This window comes from Megalobrama amblycephala, linkage group LG12, assembly GCF_018812025.1.
Source record: "Megalobrama amblycephala isolate DHTTF-2021 linkage group LG12, ASM1881202v1, whole genome shotgun sequence".
Classification (NCBI taxonomy): Eukaryota; Metazoa; Chordata; class Actinopteri; order Cypriniformes; family Xenocyprididae; genus Megalobrama; species Megalobrama amblycephala.
Genome location: NC_063055.1, coordinates 21,009,909 through 21,025,104, shown reverse-complemented (window position 1 = coordinate 21,025,104; position 15,196 = coordinate 21,009,909). Strand labels below are relative to the sequence as shown.

At 36.5% G+C, this 15,196-nt stretch overlaps 1 protein-coding gene across 1 annotated transcript in view; it reads right to left on the bottom strand.

Moving 5' to 3' along the window:
• Positions 1-2,748: 2,748 nt before the first annotated feature.
• ghra (growth hormone receptor a) overlaps positions 2,749-15,196 on the bottom strand; it is a 38,250-nt gene continuing 25,802 nt past the window's right edge. Inside the window, exons 3-9 of the mRNA XM_048209583.1 lie at positions 10,717-10,849; positions 8,693-8,862; positions 8,418-8,596; positions 7,295-7,448; positions 7,079-7,169; positions 5,788-5,857; positions 2,749-4,675 (exon numbers count right to left, since the gene is read on the bottom strand). Coding sequence (XP_048065540.1) covers positions 3,743-4,675; positions 5,788-5,857; positions 7,079-7,169; positions 7,295-7,448; positions 8,418-8,596; positions 8,693-8,862; positions 10,717-10,849 — 1,730 coding nt within the window. The 3' untranslated portion in view covers positions 2,749-3,742. The remainder of the gene's footprint in view (positions 4,676-5,787; positions 5,858-7,078; positions 7,170-7,294; positions 7,449-8,417; positions 8,597-8,692; positions 8,863-10,716; positions 10,850-15,196) is intronic.

The window sequence follows — 15,196 nt, the reverse complement described above, 5'->3', positions numbered from 1 at the left end:
TACATACACACATAATAATCATGTGCAGGACTTCACAAGTGAAATCATAACCCCTCATCTATGCTTTACCATTACTGATTTAGCTTATGTCTTGATCTATGTGTACGGAGGCACGTAAAGTGTGGGCTGGGTTAGGGTTGCCATTAAAATCTCCATTATAAACCTGTATGTGTGTGTGTGTGTGTGTGTGTATATATACCTGCATGTCATAATATAAAAGTAAATATCTGAATTATGCTTTTTTTTTTCCCAGCTCAAGTTCAATATAAAAAAACAATACTTTCTCTTGTACCATATAATTTTTTTTTTTTTACTACACCAGTATCTACACTACATATATCTCTAATCTGAGCTTCAGCATCAAGTCTTCCCCTCTGGCTCATTGTTCAACAGTTTTTGGCTCCATTTGTCTCAGGCATACCTGTGTGTTTGCACAATAACAAAGGCTTAGCATTATAATTATGGCACTTCATTCTACTGCTGTACTAGAACACTTGAGTTGTACAAAATAAATTATTAAATCAAACAATACATTTGATTAGCCTGAGCTGTTATTATGAAAACACATACACTGCCCTCCAAAAGCAATTAAAAATCTTTCTCAGTAAACAAAACTGGGGGTCTGAGACGATAAAATAACTCCAATTTACGTGTGGACTGTCAGCCACTTAAAGGGTTAGTTCACTCAAAATGGAATTTCTGTAATTAATTACTCACCCTCATGTTGTTCCAAACCTGTAAGACCTTCGTTCATCTTCAGAACACAAATTAAGATATTTTTGATGAAATCTGAGTTGTTGTTTTTTTTAATCTCCCATAGAAAGCAGAGAAATTACCACATTGAAGGTCCAGAAAAGTAGTAAAGACATTGTTAAAATAGTCCACGTGACTACAGTGGTTCAACCTTAAAGTTATGAAGCGACGAGAATAATTTTTGTGCGCAAAAACAAAACAAACATGACTTTATTCAACAATTTCTTCTCTACCTTGAAAATCTCCTAAGCTGTTTACATTGAAGACACATCGTAGAGCTTCCGGGTTCTATGTCAGAATGCCGACTCAAACTTTCTTCAAAAGTAAACTGCGTAGGAGATTGACAAGGTAGAGAAGAAACTGTTGAATAAAGTCATTATGTTTGTTTTGCGCACAAAAAGTATTCTCGTCGCTTCATAACATTAAGGTTGAACCACTGCAGTCACGTGGACTATGTTAACGATGTTTTTACTACTTTTCTGGACCTTGAATGTGGTAATTTCATTGCTTTCTATGGGAGATAAAAAACATCTTAGATTTTATCAAAAATATCTTAATTTGTGTTCCAAAGATGAACAAAGGTCTTGTGGGTTTGGAATGACATGAGAGTGAGTAATTGATGACAGAAATTTCATTTTTAAGGACACGTTACTTATGTGCAGGTTGAAAATAACAGCACATTTTAGACCTTTAACATACTAAGGTGAAAAATGTACAAGCAGGTTCTGTTCATGGCATCTGTACAGATCTGGCAGAACATCAACTGGGAAGATCAGCTGTGTTCTGTGATGTTTGTAAATAGTCATTTACGAAGGTCAGTTCACCCAAAAATTAACATTCTGTCATTTTTATGTTCACAATAATGCTGCTCTTAATCCGTATGCTGTTATTTCTTATATAACACCAATGAAAATGAAACCAAAAAATGATCCATACGTGTCCTGGCCTATATTCCCTGAAGCCGTTATTCCATTTAAATTTTTGTCTCCAATGAGCTGTCAACTTGAGAACTGCTGAATCAGTGAACCACAAATTGTTCTATTAAGTTTTTTGGATCAGAGTTCAACTCACTGAGTTCATGACCCAGTCTGAATAGAGCTAAAGTATCAGTGAACAACGGCTTCAATTTCGGTCTGTTCTTCCCACAAAGGTATCGATTGACTTGATCAGGTGACTTGGAATATAGCACATAGTCATACTGACCAACTTTATGGATCTTTTTTGGTCATTTTTAAATCTTAAAACCGTGTCACTACTGTCTTTGCAAATGATGAGACTAAAATCTGCATTAAAAACTGCTTAAATATAGACAGAATTATCATTTTTGGATGAACTATTCTTTTAGCTTCTGTTGGCAAATGCAACATTAAGTACGTAACGTTTGTGGGACTGTCTGAATATCTTTGGAGCCTGAAAAAGTTGGTTCACAATTAAATTTTATACAAAATCAAGTGCTTTTGGAAGGCACTGCAACTACAACAGACACCTAAAACAAGTTAGAACCCAGTATTCAAGCATCATAGGCAAACCCAGGACCAATTAAGCCTGTAGTCCAAAGGCTTTCTTCACCATCATATACCTCCACTGTGTTTCTCTAAAAACAGAGAACATGTAAGAGTGACAAAGCGCTCAAAATAAGCTCATCTATACAACTTAACAAGCAACATTTTTTCTGTACAAACTTATCAACAGCATAGAATTACATCCACCGACCAAGTTTTCAATGTGGCTTGAGAACTCTTAACAGTCTATGATTGCAAATAAAAAATCTCCAGTTATTATTTTTTATATTATAATGCATTATTTCATAAAATTGCTCTATTTAAAAGCAGCTTTGTCCCATCATTGAGTAAATTATCCTGGCAAGAATTATATAGCTTCATTTAATGGCAAATCTTCTTGTAATAAGAATAAGAATCCAAAAATTGGCACTTCTTTCCCAGCTATTCCATAATGTAACTTCCATTGTAAATGCATGTACACATTTATAGTGTCTTCATCAATATAAAACTGCTACATGTACAAAGGTAAAATATAAGAAAACCCGCCATTCGGTTTGCATTGCACAGCAAAGACTCTATAAGCGCGTATTTTTTGACATTTCCCCTGGATACATTAATACAAATAAAGACGAATTCATTTCTCACTCTTTGAACAAGGCAAGGTAACAGTTTGTTCAGTGGGCTATCATCATTACCAACACTAGTCTCGACATTTTCTAGCAATAATCGCGAATATTACAGTCACATATAGTGGTGCTAAAATACACATCTGCACCACAACCCCATTTTTTGTGTTTTAGCATATTGGAAAAAGCTAATTTGCTAAGTTTATCCATATGGCTATGGCGAAGGATAAAACATGCAGGATGGATGCAGCACACAAAATAAATTTGGGGAAGCTAACGATCAATGTCGTTGAGATTCGAGAAAAGATATTGAGACAACAAAAACGAATTGTTTCAGTTACTGTGATATTATGTAACGAAATATAGTTAATATTCCACACACAAGCAAATGTGGGTTGATGAATCACAGTAAAGCGATACGTCTTTTATCTGTGTGTAAACAATTTTGTATAAAGATATGTTTGAATTTATCTTATCGAATATATTTCATCCCAATGCCACTGTAGCTCTACACCTGTAACTTTGTAATAACATAAACACATTTTCAAAATGGTTTTCTGACACAGCAAGCGAGCATATTTCTGTAGTGATTTTTCTTTTTTGCATGTAACCAGCTGACGTTTCTGATTGTAAATCGATAACGCATTATAACTCTCTCGGCGAGCTAGCGTAGCACTACTGTAACAGCTGCTAGAAAAGAAACGTTTTCAGCTTCGTCCATTTTGTAGCGTACAGCAGAGAAAATCCATGTGCAGAGCTCCCAAACAAAATGGAATTTCCGTCCCATGTTGTTCATGCAACTTTGGTTTCCAGCAGTGAGAAGGTATAACAGGACCATCAGTTTTGCGATTCTTTGCCCCTTCATGGAGTTAAGTTTCCCAGAAGGTCTGGGGTGAGGTACCCCATTGGCATGGTTGGCATCGCAGGGAGGTGTTTGTTTGGGCTGTGCGAACAGACCGTGGGTTGCGAGGAAGGAGGATTCAGGAGGAGGCTGTGCTGGGCGTCAACTTCCTGCACTACAGTATAGTCTGACACTGGTGGCAGTATGGGGACCGGAGGAGCTTCAGGAAGCAAGTACGGTGTTTGGGAATCGCTGGCGGACACCAGGTACTCCCCATTCCAGAGGTTCCCCTCAACAGCCTGGGTTGGGAATGATTGGTACCCCTGCTCAGGACCAGGGCCGGGCGGCACGTCGGCGGAAAGCTGCCTGGCCGTGTTCTCTGAGGTGTAGGCTCCATCGGAAAGCAGCTGAAACTGTATCTTCTTCTTCTCGTTCTCGTTCTCTTCCTCTTTCTTTTTCTCTGGAGAGCTGTTCAGCTGTCCAGGTGAGAGCACCACTCCTCCCGCTGGTGTGAAATCACTTACTTGGGCATAAAAGTCCATGTTAACCCAGCTGGGCACAGCAGGTTGCGCTTGAATGGGCGTCTCCACCACTTCTGATGTCTGTTGGACGCCAAGTTCAGGGAAAGACGAGCTGCTTCTGGAAACCAGAGGGTGCTGCTCTCCCTGTCCAGAATGGCCAGGCAGAAGGGAAGCCAAGTCCTCAGGATCTGGGGTTTCTGGGTCGTAGCAGCTAGCACGACCCGAATCGTCGTCGCTTTTGAAATTAAGGACACGAGAAGAGTCCGAGCGGGACAGGCCCAGCAGGTGTTGTGTATCAGAACCCTCATTCTTCTCTGGAGGGTCATCAAGGTCCAGCTGGATGAACTCCACCCATGGGTCCTCATGATAGAAGTCCGGCTTGTACATATCTTGGCTGCTCAGCAAAGAATTGAGCTGGTCAAGTTTTCCATTCTGTTGTTGAAGAATGGAGAGAATGTATAGTGTTATTAGACAGGACCTACAAAAGTCCTATATGCAAAAAAAAAAAAATATATATATAAATATTAAAATAAAATAAAATATTAGGAAAAAATACACTCATACAATCATTTTCAAATCATTTGTATTTTTGGCTACACCAAAAACAGCATTTCCATGTGGGCATATGTGTGCTTGTTCTAGATTGCTCTCAGGGTTTAAATGTTTAATGCTTACACTGCACTCTAAAAATGGATTACGAGGGTTGTTAAATTAACAGTGCTTTCTGGAGGTAGAAATTTGCAGGAGAATGGCCACAACATGTCAACAATTATGACCTTTTCAAAACAATCTCACTCTGCAGTGATTCCCATTTTGCAACTCATGCCAGATTCGTACAAAGGCTCAATTTTATAATGCCGCAATTTGAACAATTCTTATGTATGTGTAATACTTATGCATGTATTCACCTCTAATTGTTTTGATGATAATTGCTGTAATGCACTTTATAATGTGCAACATGCAAGGCTTAATGCTTTTGTCATTCACAAAAAACAAAAACAAAAAACAAACAAACAAAAAAAACCAGACAATTTTTAAAGGCATAGTTCACCCAAAAATGAAAATTATGTTATCATTTACTCTGCCTTATTTTGTTCCAAACCTGTATGAATTTCTTTCTTCTGTTGAACACAAAAGAAGATATTTTAAAGAATGTCAGTAACCAAACAGTTGATTGGCCCCACTGACTTCCACAGTATTTTATTCTATACTATGGACATCAGTGGGGTCTATCAACTGTTTGGTTACCCATATTCTTTAAAATATCTTCTTTTGTGTGCGTGTTTAACAGAAGAAAGAAATTCATACAGGTTTGGAACAACAGAATTTTCATTTTTTGGGTGAAATAACCCTTTAAATCTTTGTTCCCATCATATTTATAAACATGAAAGTACTAAACATTACTTTTTCCTTATACATACTGTATCACACATGGTTATAATTGTAGTTGCAGTAACAAAACAAGTATGATTTGTATGAAGAAGATTAAAAAAATAATGGACATACATGAAGACTGTGAAGTTTAATGTTTTATGCAAAATTACCTTTAGCAGCTCTGGGTCGATGCCTTTGATTTTAGGAGCAGGAATAGGTGGTAAAAAGATTACCATCAACCTGTGGAAACAAATTAGCAAAATGTTGTAAATGTAAACCATTTTATGCATTTGTAATTGTGTATCGTTTCTGAGGTTCTCTAGTCAGAGCAATTTGCAAACTTTTTTACAATTATGTTCAGGTCATATTTCACCCCAAATAAATGCTAAAAATCTGATGAAAAACAAATAATATATATTTTATTTAAAACAATAATGTATTTTTATTAATATTATATAAAAATATATTAGAATATTTTATAACACATTTTGAAGTACATTTGCAAAAAAAATTTAAAGATACAAAATTGTACCCCTAGTAAAAATAAAAATACCAAAATGTATTTGAAAAACATTTATTTTTCATGTTAAGTATACTACAAATACAATTTATGTACCTTATATAAATACAGTGCAGTTATACTTTTGGTATAAATTGAGCATGGAGCAATAATGCCGTAGAACGTGTTTTCAAAAGATGTAATATAAGTCTGAGGTGTCCCCTGAATGTGTCTGTGAAGTTTCAGCTCAAAATACCCCATAGATTTTTTTTTTATTCATTTTTTTAACTTTTGGGGCATCATTAAATATGCGCCGATTCATGCTGCGGCCCCTTTAAATTCTCGTGCTCCCCGCCCCCAGAGCTCGCGCTTGCCTTAAACAGCATAAACAAAGTTCACACAGCTAATATAACCCTCAAAATGGATCTTTACAAAGTGTTCATCATGCAGCATGTCTAATCGCGTAAGTATTGAGACTCAATGTATGTCATTTCCATGTACTGAACTCTTGTTATTCAACTATGCCAAGGTAAATTCAATTTTTAATTCTAGGGCACCTTTAATGGATTTGTACTATACTTTGTACTATGCATTTAGTTTAAAATAAATGTTTTTTTTAAATACATTTTGATATAGGTTATTTCACTGGGGACATCACAGTGGTATTTGTTGTACTGAATTTAATTTATGCAGTTTTTTTTTTTTTTTACTTTTTTGTAATATTTGCATTCGATTTTGTGTTCATTTTTCACATTACAATAAAGAGACTTTGGGTATAATGTGTTTAATTGTCATAATCTCAAATCTTATATAATATTAATGGTTTAAAAAAGATTTTTTTCATTGTGTAGAATCTAATTTTTAATTTTAAAAAATTCTTTTGATTTTGGGATGAAATATGACTATATGAATATTTCTTTGTGAGATACACCTTATAGGTGGTATTAAAAAAAATCTGTCACCTCTGCTGCTGGGAGAAGATGAGCAGGATAAGAAGAATCACCACTCCAATCACTCCAAAAATCAACACCAATGTCGTTGGGAATGTTGATTCTGTGTAAAGATAAATGGTCTTTACTTACCCTGAAGCAATTTGCTTAACTGATTCATGATGGTTCAGCTGCACAGCTGGATTCACTTTGTGTAAAAAACAAGTTAAGCTCTAGTTGTTGACTAACCTTTGCTTGGTATCTGTGCCACATGTACAATGATGCTGTCACTGAATTCACCAAAGTTATCAAAGGCTGACATCTTGCAGCGCACACGGACTTCGTACTCTTTGTCAGTGTGCAGACCATAGATGGACTGCTGTGTGCCACTCTCCAGGTCCAGCTGCAATAAAAGAGGATGAAAAAGTAAATAAGAAAAGAACAAATTGAGCAATAAACTGGCATTTGTGAGCAATTAGATACGTGACAAATGGATATGTAAAAAGATTATGTTTTCTCCAGGTCTGTCTGTCTATCTATCTATCCAGTAATGTTTTCGCCAAGCCTGATTTGTAAAATTCCATTTTTGCACTAATCTAGCTTTAGCACTGTATTTTACCCCACAAAGAGAATAACTGTCAAGAACCTCACTAAAAATACTCCTTAAAGTTTATAACTGTGGAATTCTCTTGGGGCACCAAAATCTAATCAGCAGAAGACCTACAGAAATAACTATAACAGTGAATCATTCCCCTATGATCTATTCAGGCCTGCCAGTATACGGCAGAGATTTAACATGTGGCTGAATGTGGTTTTTTCGTGCATCTGCTCAGTCTGGGCAGGCCGGGGGAACGTGGCTGTCAGGGAGTATAAACCAAGACAGAGCTCTTAAAAAGATCCTGCCAGATGCAAAGATCTCCCAGCACCAAGCTTGAATTACAGAGCACATTGGTTTGCTCTGGACCAGTGGTGACCCTTTTAGAAAGAGTAGATGAATACTGGCTTATAATGTGTTTCCAACACAAAATTGCAATTCTCAGAATACAATAAATACGATGGTATAACCAATTTCCTCAACCGCAATGCCTGGGAGTCCACCAAGAGAGAGGAAGATCAAAACAGCTACAGCAGAATGTTCTGTGATGGTCTGATGAACGCAACAGTCTTACTTTGCAAAATGGATTCCAGGGCTCCAAATAGTTGCATTTTGCATGTGGTAAATGTGGTATAAGTAGAGTAACAATTAATGCACACCACATTTACAATTAACGAGTGCACAATCATCATTTATTCCTGAATTAAACGTACATTGTTGATAATGAAGGATCATTGTAAACTGCCATTTTTAATTTTTTTGATGCTAGAGACATACCATCTCCCATTGGGAGGTGTTCCTGACCCGGTACTGAACCTGGTACACCAGACTCATCCAGCCCATCTGCACATCTGCTGACGGAGGGGGAGCCCAGCGCACAAGGATGTCAAAGTGCAACCCTGAGCGACTCACATTCAGTAGAGTCCAGTTCAGCCCAATTGGTGGGTCAGGATGCACTAGGAAGTCAGAAATATTTAAGTCAGGCCTCCAACATAAATATTCTGTTACTGTGTCTAAACCTTAATGAAGCACTTTCACAGATATTAACTTACCAATATTTTCCACTGTAAAGCAGGCCTCATCATAGGTTATGTTCTGAGGAACCGAGCGCAGCTGGATGCAGTAGGAGGTCCAGATGTGCGTGAAGGTCTTGTTGAAGTAGCACTCATTTTCCACAGTATGCGTGTAGTCTGGACACTCCTTCCACTCACTAGAGAGGGCACTAAAGGCCAAACGATAATAAAAAACCATAATATTAGATGTATACGAATACTAGACACCTCAGTACATTGCACTGCATGGATTTATCAGTAAATGTATGGCTATAGGCAGCATTTATGACCCTTACATTAATTAAAACATATCTTATTTGTACTTTTAATCATTCATTTTTTAAAACTGCATATCAATTAAAGGTACTAAAAATGGTTCAAAACCTAAAATGTTGATTGTCCGCCAAATAACACAATTTATACACGACACAATACTGAATATGTTTTATTCTCTGTCTTTCTCTCTATATATTATATTATATTATATTACATTATTCATGTTCTGTTTAGGTATCAGTTTCTATTTCATAGACTTTAATGCTGCGTCCGAAATCAAATACTTCTCTACTATACGGTAAGCGGGGAAAAAACAGTATGCCAAAAGTAAAACATACAGTAATATTAGAAAAATGGTAGGTGAAAAGTCCACTGATGACCTACTACTTCTGCAGAGATTCTAAAGTGTGCATTCGATGGACACTTTACTATCCCGTGAGGCCATGGGAGAGGATTTCATCTTGATTTGTTTATTCAAGTAAAGTGCTGCAAATAGATCCACTTTGCCTCATCATAACTTCTTGCCTGACCTCTCTGTGACTATTATATTATATTGGTAACACTTTACAATGAGCTTCCATTTGTTAACATTAGTTAACTACATTGGTTAACATAAACTAATAATGAAAAATGCTTATTCCCCCCCCCCAGATAAAGTTAAATTCAACCTTTATTAATACATTATTAAAGGGGACCTATTATGCCCCTTTTCACAAGATGTAATATAAGTCTCTGGTGTCTGTAAATTTTCAGCTCAAAATAGTTCACTGATCATTTAGTATAGCTTGTCAAATTTTCCCCTATTTCGGTGTGAGCAAAAACACGCCGTGTCCCTTTAAATGCAAATGAGCTACTCCTCCCAGCCCCCTTTCCAGAAGAGGGCGGAGCTTTACTAGCTCGCGCTTCAACAACAACAAAACTGGAGAATCTCAAATAGCCAAAATGGCAGAAATTGTTAGTAGCGTTGTTCAGAACCAGATTTACAACTTTTAGAATGCAACTGGATGTTTCTGAATGGTTAGTGGATAAATTTATGTAGTTGTTGTGGAGTTAAGTTGATTCATTAAACACGTCGACTAGCATGTACCATCATGTTAATCTTTTGTGCAAATCCAGTGTTGAACTGACCCTTGTTTGTGAAGCAGTCCAGTGTAAAATAATTTGCGCAAATATAGAACTTTTTACCAATTTTCTTCAGAACATTTCCAACCATGGTGTCCTCAGTGGCTCAGATGCCGGGAGTCTATGGAGACTCTTATGTTCATCGGTACATCCGATAACAGAACATTTGTAATGTTTTTTGGCATAGACATTGTATATCTCCAGCTGCTACAGTGAGGAAACAGAAATGGTGCACTGCTGTGGCTCACTCAGGGCAGTATCTATGCTAATAGGGCAGATTGTCACCAGTCAGGGGCAGGGCTTCTGGAACCGCACATTTAAAGAGACTGTTTATGATTTATGGGGATTATAAAAAAATAGTGGGTGGATTTTTACCATTATAGGCTGGTTGTTTACATACACTTTGGACACACATCTTAGTTCAAACACCTTATAAAAGTGAACTTTGCATAATAGGTCCCCTTTAAAATCAAAAGTTGTCTTTGTTATCATTATTTTATGGACTGTGTAGGACTGTAATGCATTTACTTTACATAGTGTAAAGTGTTTGTTCTCATGCTCCTTCCATCTCTCCATTTGCCTTCCCTTTATCTGCATGTGTGACACCATAAGGTCTGGTCTCTTACTTTTTGGTCTGGTAGAAGACCCTTAGGGCTCCAGGCTCTGTGAGGTTCTGGAAGGTCCCAGCGCTCCACCAGCAACGGAAGGTCTCCTGCTCTCTGGAGCGGCAGCCTGTAAAATGAGGTCCTCTGCTGGGATCTGAAGCAGGAAGGGAAGAAAAAATTGAACGGTCTATAAAATTGTATTAAATATTAATATTTTCTTCTTATATATGTACTGTATGCATGTAATCTTTTGGCACATTGTGAGCTCTGTCCTCTGCAGTTGAGCTCCTCTGGTGCCAAGTTTGCCAGCAGTCCTCTCCATCCCCTGCTTTTGCGCAGCCATAAATAAGACTTGGAGGATGCAATTGATTTTTCGCCCTCTATTTCGCCCTCTAACTGCAGTATAAATCAGCAGAGCTAGCATGTGGCACCAAATCCGCTAGGTATCAAGATTTTCTATGACACCATGTTTTTATTTGATCCCTTTCTAAATTGTACCTGTAAGAGTAAATCTAGCTTAAATTAATAGCGGCTTTGGGAATGGAGAGGGCCGTTAAAATATCTAATTTACTCTGAAGAAACGTTTCTGCTGAGGATCCCCAACACACCAATTTTTCTTGTTCTCCTTCGTCCAGCCTGCTTCTAGTGACAACAAGATATATTTCCCCCCATCCCACAGCTGCTGAGCGCAACAAAACAGCACGCACAGCGGCGCTGGTTAGGACTGATCGTGTGGGGAAGGGATTTTCAGCGGCTTAAGTGAGTTCACAAACACGCATTTACATACACATTAAATGTAAACCCAAACTTTGCTTGTGAGGGTTTGCTGAATTACTAAATTGAGAAAATCATATTCTTGTGTGATTTTAAAAACAGAGATATTTTAAAATCACTTTAGAATGCTAAATATGAATAAAACAACTTGGCTATTATTTTTAAATCACATGGTTCAAAAGGGACAAAAAACAGGAATGCACAATACTATTATGGTTATCAAAATTTGATATTGGAACTTAAATAAAAAAAATAAAAAATTATTAGATTTTTAATTGTGCATTCTCTTTTGCACATCTAGTTAAAATCTGGCCTTTTTACAGCTGCGTTTGCAACATTTGTTTGACAGTAAATTGTGTGTAACTTTGCAGTCATCTAACGCTTACGTTAATCTTTTAAAACACTAATAAGTTAATCTTGTGTTTATAATAATGTTGTTGAATCTTTATATTCATCAATATTATAGATCTGACTGCACTGACGCTGTTGTATAGGTAAGTACTGAGCTGGACAATGATTTATTTTTTTATTTATTATTTTTTTTTTTGCAGAACTGCTTTAGATGAAATTAACTAATTTAATAATTGATTATCTTTACAATGGAACTGAATCAACACTGAACTGACTTCAGCTGAACAACAGCCAAAATGCATCAATTTCCTGTTATCATTGTAAATATGAAAAAAGGGCTATATGAAAAAAAGGTGACTTGACTGACTTTTAAAACAATAATAATTTAATACAACTATTAAATATATTCAGTTACACTTTATTTTAAGGTGACATATTTACATTGTACTTATTCAAATAATTTTAAGTAATATTAAAGTCCCCCTGTAGTCAATAATTTTATCCCTTAAAAGTCATCTTTGTTCACCAAAATGACATATTTAAATGTTTTTTTCCTGTGAAAAAAAAATCCCTTAATGCCTTAAAATAGCTTGAATGTAACTCTACACCCTTGCTTTATTTAGTATACACAGATCTATGAATATGCAAATTAGCCCCGCCTCCACTCACTCCCTCGTGCTAGGGTTTGGTTTCGGGTTAGTTACTTGTAATTATGCATAATTTACTGTTGTTAATATAGTAAGTACATGTAGTAACGTGTAACTACGTCCATTTTTCATACTCTTACATTATAATAATACCTAAATAAATACACTTAAAATGACTGATTTTAGTTTTTAGTGTTTTATTTTTAATTTATTTAGATTTTATTTATTGTATAAAACCATTAGCCAATAAAAGAAAAAATATATAAAAACCGAAATTTAACTCCTCATTTATTAAAAATCCTTATATCCACAGCAGGTCTCAAATCAGCAGGTCTCAAATCAAATATGGCACTTAAAACTGTTGTTGTACATCAAAAATGTTCATAATATTGTTTGAATGTTTATCGATTGCTCCCTTTTGTGTACACATGTATACATATGAGAATAACATAAAGCTGCATAAATAATCACTAATAAAGACTAAAGCTTTAGTCTAGATCTTCTCATTATCTAGAACTCCCCCTCTCCCTCTTTCTGACTCCCAAAACTCTGTTATTGCTGCTCCCTCCCCCTCGAAATTCCAGCATGTGCAATAAAAGAGCCTGCTATGGAAGCGATTAGGTCTGAGATGAACAGATGATTTGTGGGGCACTGCGGAAAGGATGGGGACAGAACAGATAGGAACATTATCACCAATAAATTGTTCCTGGTCAATATTTGGTTTGGTGCTGCAACGGGGGCAAAAAAAAAAAAACAGCCCAGCGGTCTTCGAGCACACACAATTTGCTCTCAAAAAATTGTTGCAAAAGCAGCTGTAAAGAGGCCAAATTTTAACTTTGGGACCAGTTTCAACTGTGTTAGATGTCAATGTGGGAAACTTTTTATTTTACATCTGACAAATCAGTTGTGGTACAAGTGCAAATATAAAAAAAATGTGCTTTGGCTATACACTGTTGATGAAGTAAACTATATAAAGTATAAAACCAGCTGCTCTCAGGCAAAAACAGAGTATTTCAAAATAAAATAATATTTTCTTTTACAATATCATCTCCCATCATATTCACAACAAGCGTAGAATACAAATTGTTTTTGGGAAGTTTCACCACAATCTCTTTTCTGACAATTATACAAACAGTGAGTTATGCAGTTTTTGAGCATGCTGTTGGAACTGTGATCTCTAAGTCAGAGCTTATGAGCCAAAGTACTTGCGCAAAAAAGAGCTCATCTATCATTCTGATGTGTTGGCAGTGTTGTGGAATACTAATCTGTGTATGTGGTTGTGCAGGCGCGAATATTTTGGACCTGTACTGACCAATAATTCCTACACAAGAGGCGTTACAAATCATTAATGACATGCAATACTGAACTATATACTTGTTCCAGTATGAAATGTACCAACAAAATTTTTTTTTTTTTCAGTTAGAACTTTGACACTGATTTTGAAAGATGTGAATATAAAAAATTTGCAATTTATGCGTTTTTTTTTTTTTTTTTTCCCCAGATACTTATGAATAAAAAATTAACATGTCACTTATGTACACACCTACTGCTTGGAAACTTAAATAAAGCTACAGCTTGTGTGGGTGAAGGTTTCCCGTGAATGAAAAACATGATGTTTACTCAGCTCCCCGCAAAGACAGACCACCGGTAACTAGGATACCGGTTCAGACAGAAAGCCAGGACAAATGTTTTCCACTTCGGCTAACTGCAAACTTCTGAATAAATAGGCAACATTTTGCCAATTAAACCGTCTTGATGGATTGCAATCACTTGAAAAAGCACCTTTATCACTGGCTGTCCAGCAAATGTCTTGACTGGCTTAGGGTTATGAGCTGCTGAGCAGACGCTCCATCTTTTCCAGCTCATTTGCTGCAAAGACGACAGTTTAATAGCATAATCAGAAAAAAGAGCGTACTTCAGCAAAGCTAACAGACTGAGGCAATTATCATGTGTCCACTCACAGAGTGTCTGTTACACACTTATTACAGCACTTACATAACATCTTGTGAGCTTCTGTGTGTATGCAGTTACAGCTGTGCGTCATTGAGGAACCATGTGAAATCCATTTGACAATGAGCATCACTGTACCTATAGTGACACTGAAGGACACAGCACCTGAAGTGAGTACTAACAAGCTGTACATCTGAATCAGAATCTTTCCTTCAATTATTTAATTAGAGAAACAGCTAGTTACCAAGGTTTTTAAATTACAAACATTCTAATAATGGAATTTTGAAATTAATATCTTACATTTAGGGCTGGGCGATATGGCTGAAAACTGTATCACGATATCAGTGTTTCATATCGGTCGATATCGGACCAGGGAGGACCAGGACCAGGACCAGGAGAAAAATATATTACATTTAAACATTTTTATTTTAAACTTAACCTTCCTCTGATCATAATCCCCTCAGTTATTAAGACAGAAATGTCAACAACCATGGAAAACTCAAATAATTAAAATGTAAACATAAGTCTAAAGTAGAGCTGCACGATTAATCATATCGCAATCGCAATCGCGATGTCAAGCTTGTGCGATTATATGACGCAAAATGCTGCGATTTTATGAAATAAAATAATAATAAGTTAATAAATAAATTTAAAAAAAAATGTGTGGACACAACAACCCATTATCTGAATGCTGTTTGCCCATTTTATACACCGCTAATAAAAAGAAGACCAGTCAGTTTCAGTTTAGGCAGTGGCATGTGTGGCGCGCACGGTCATGA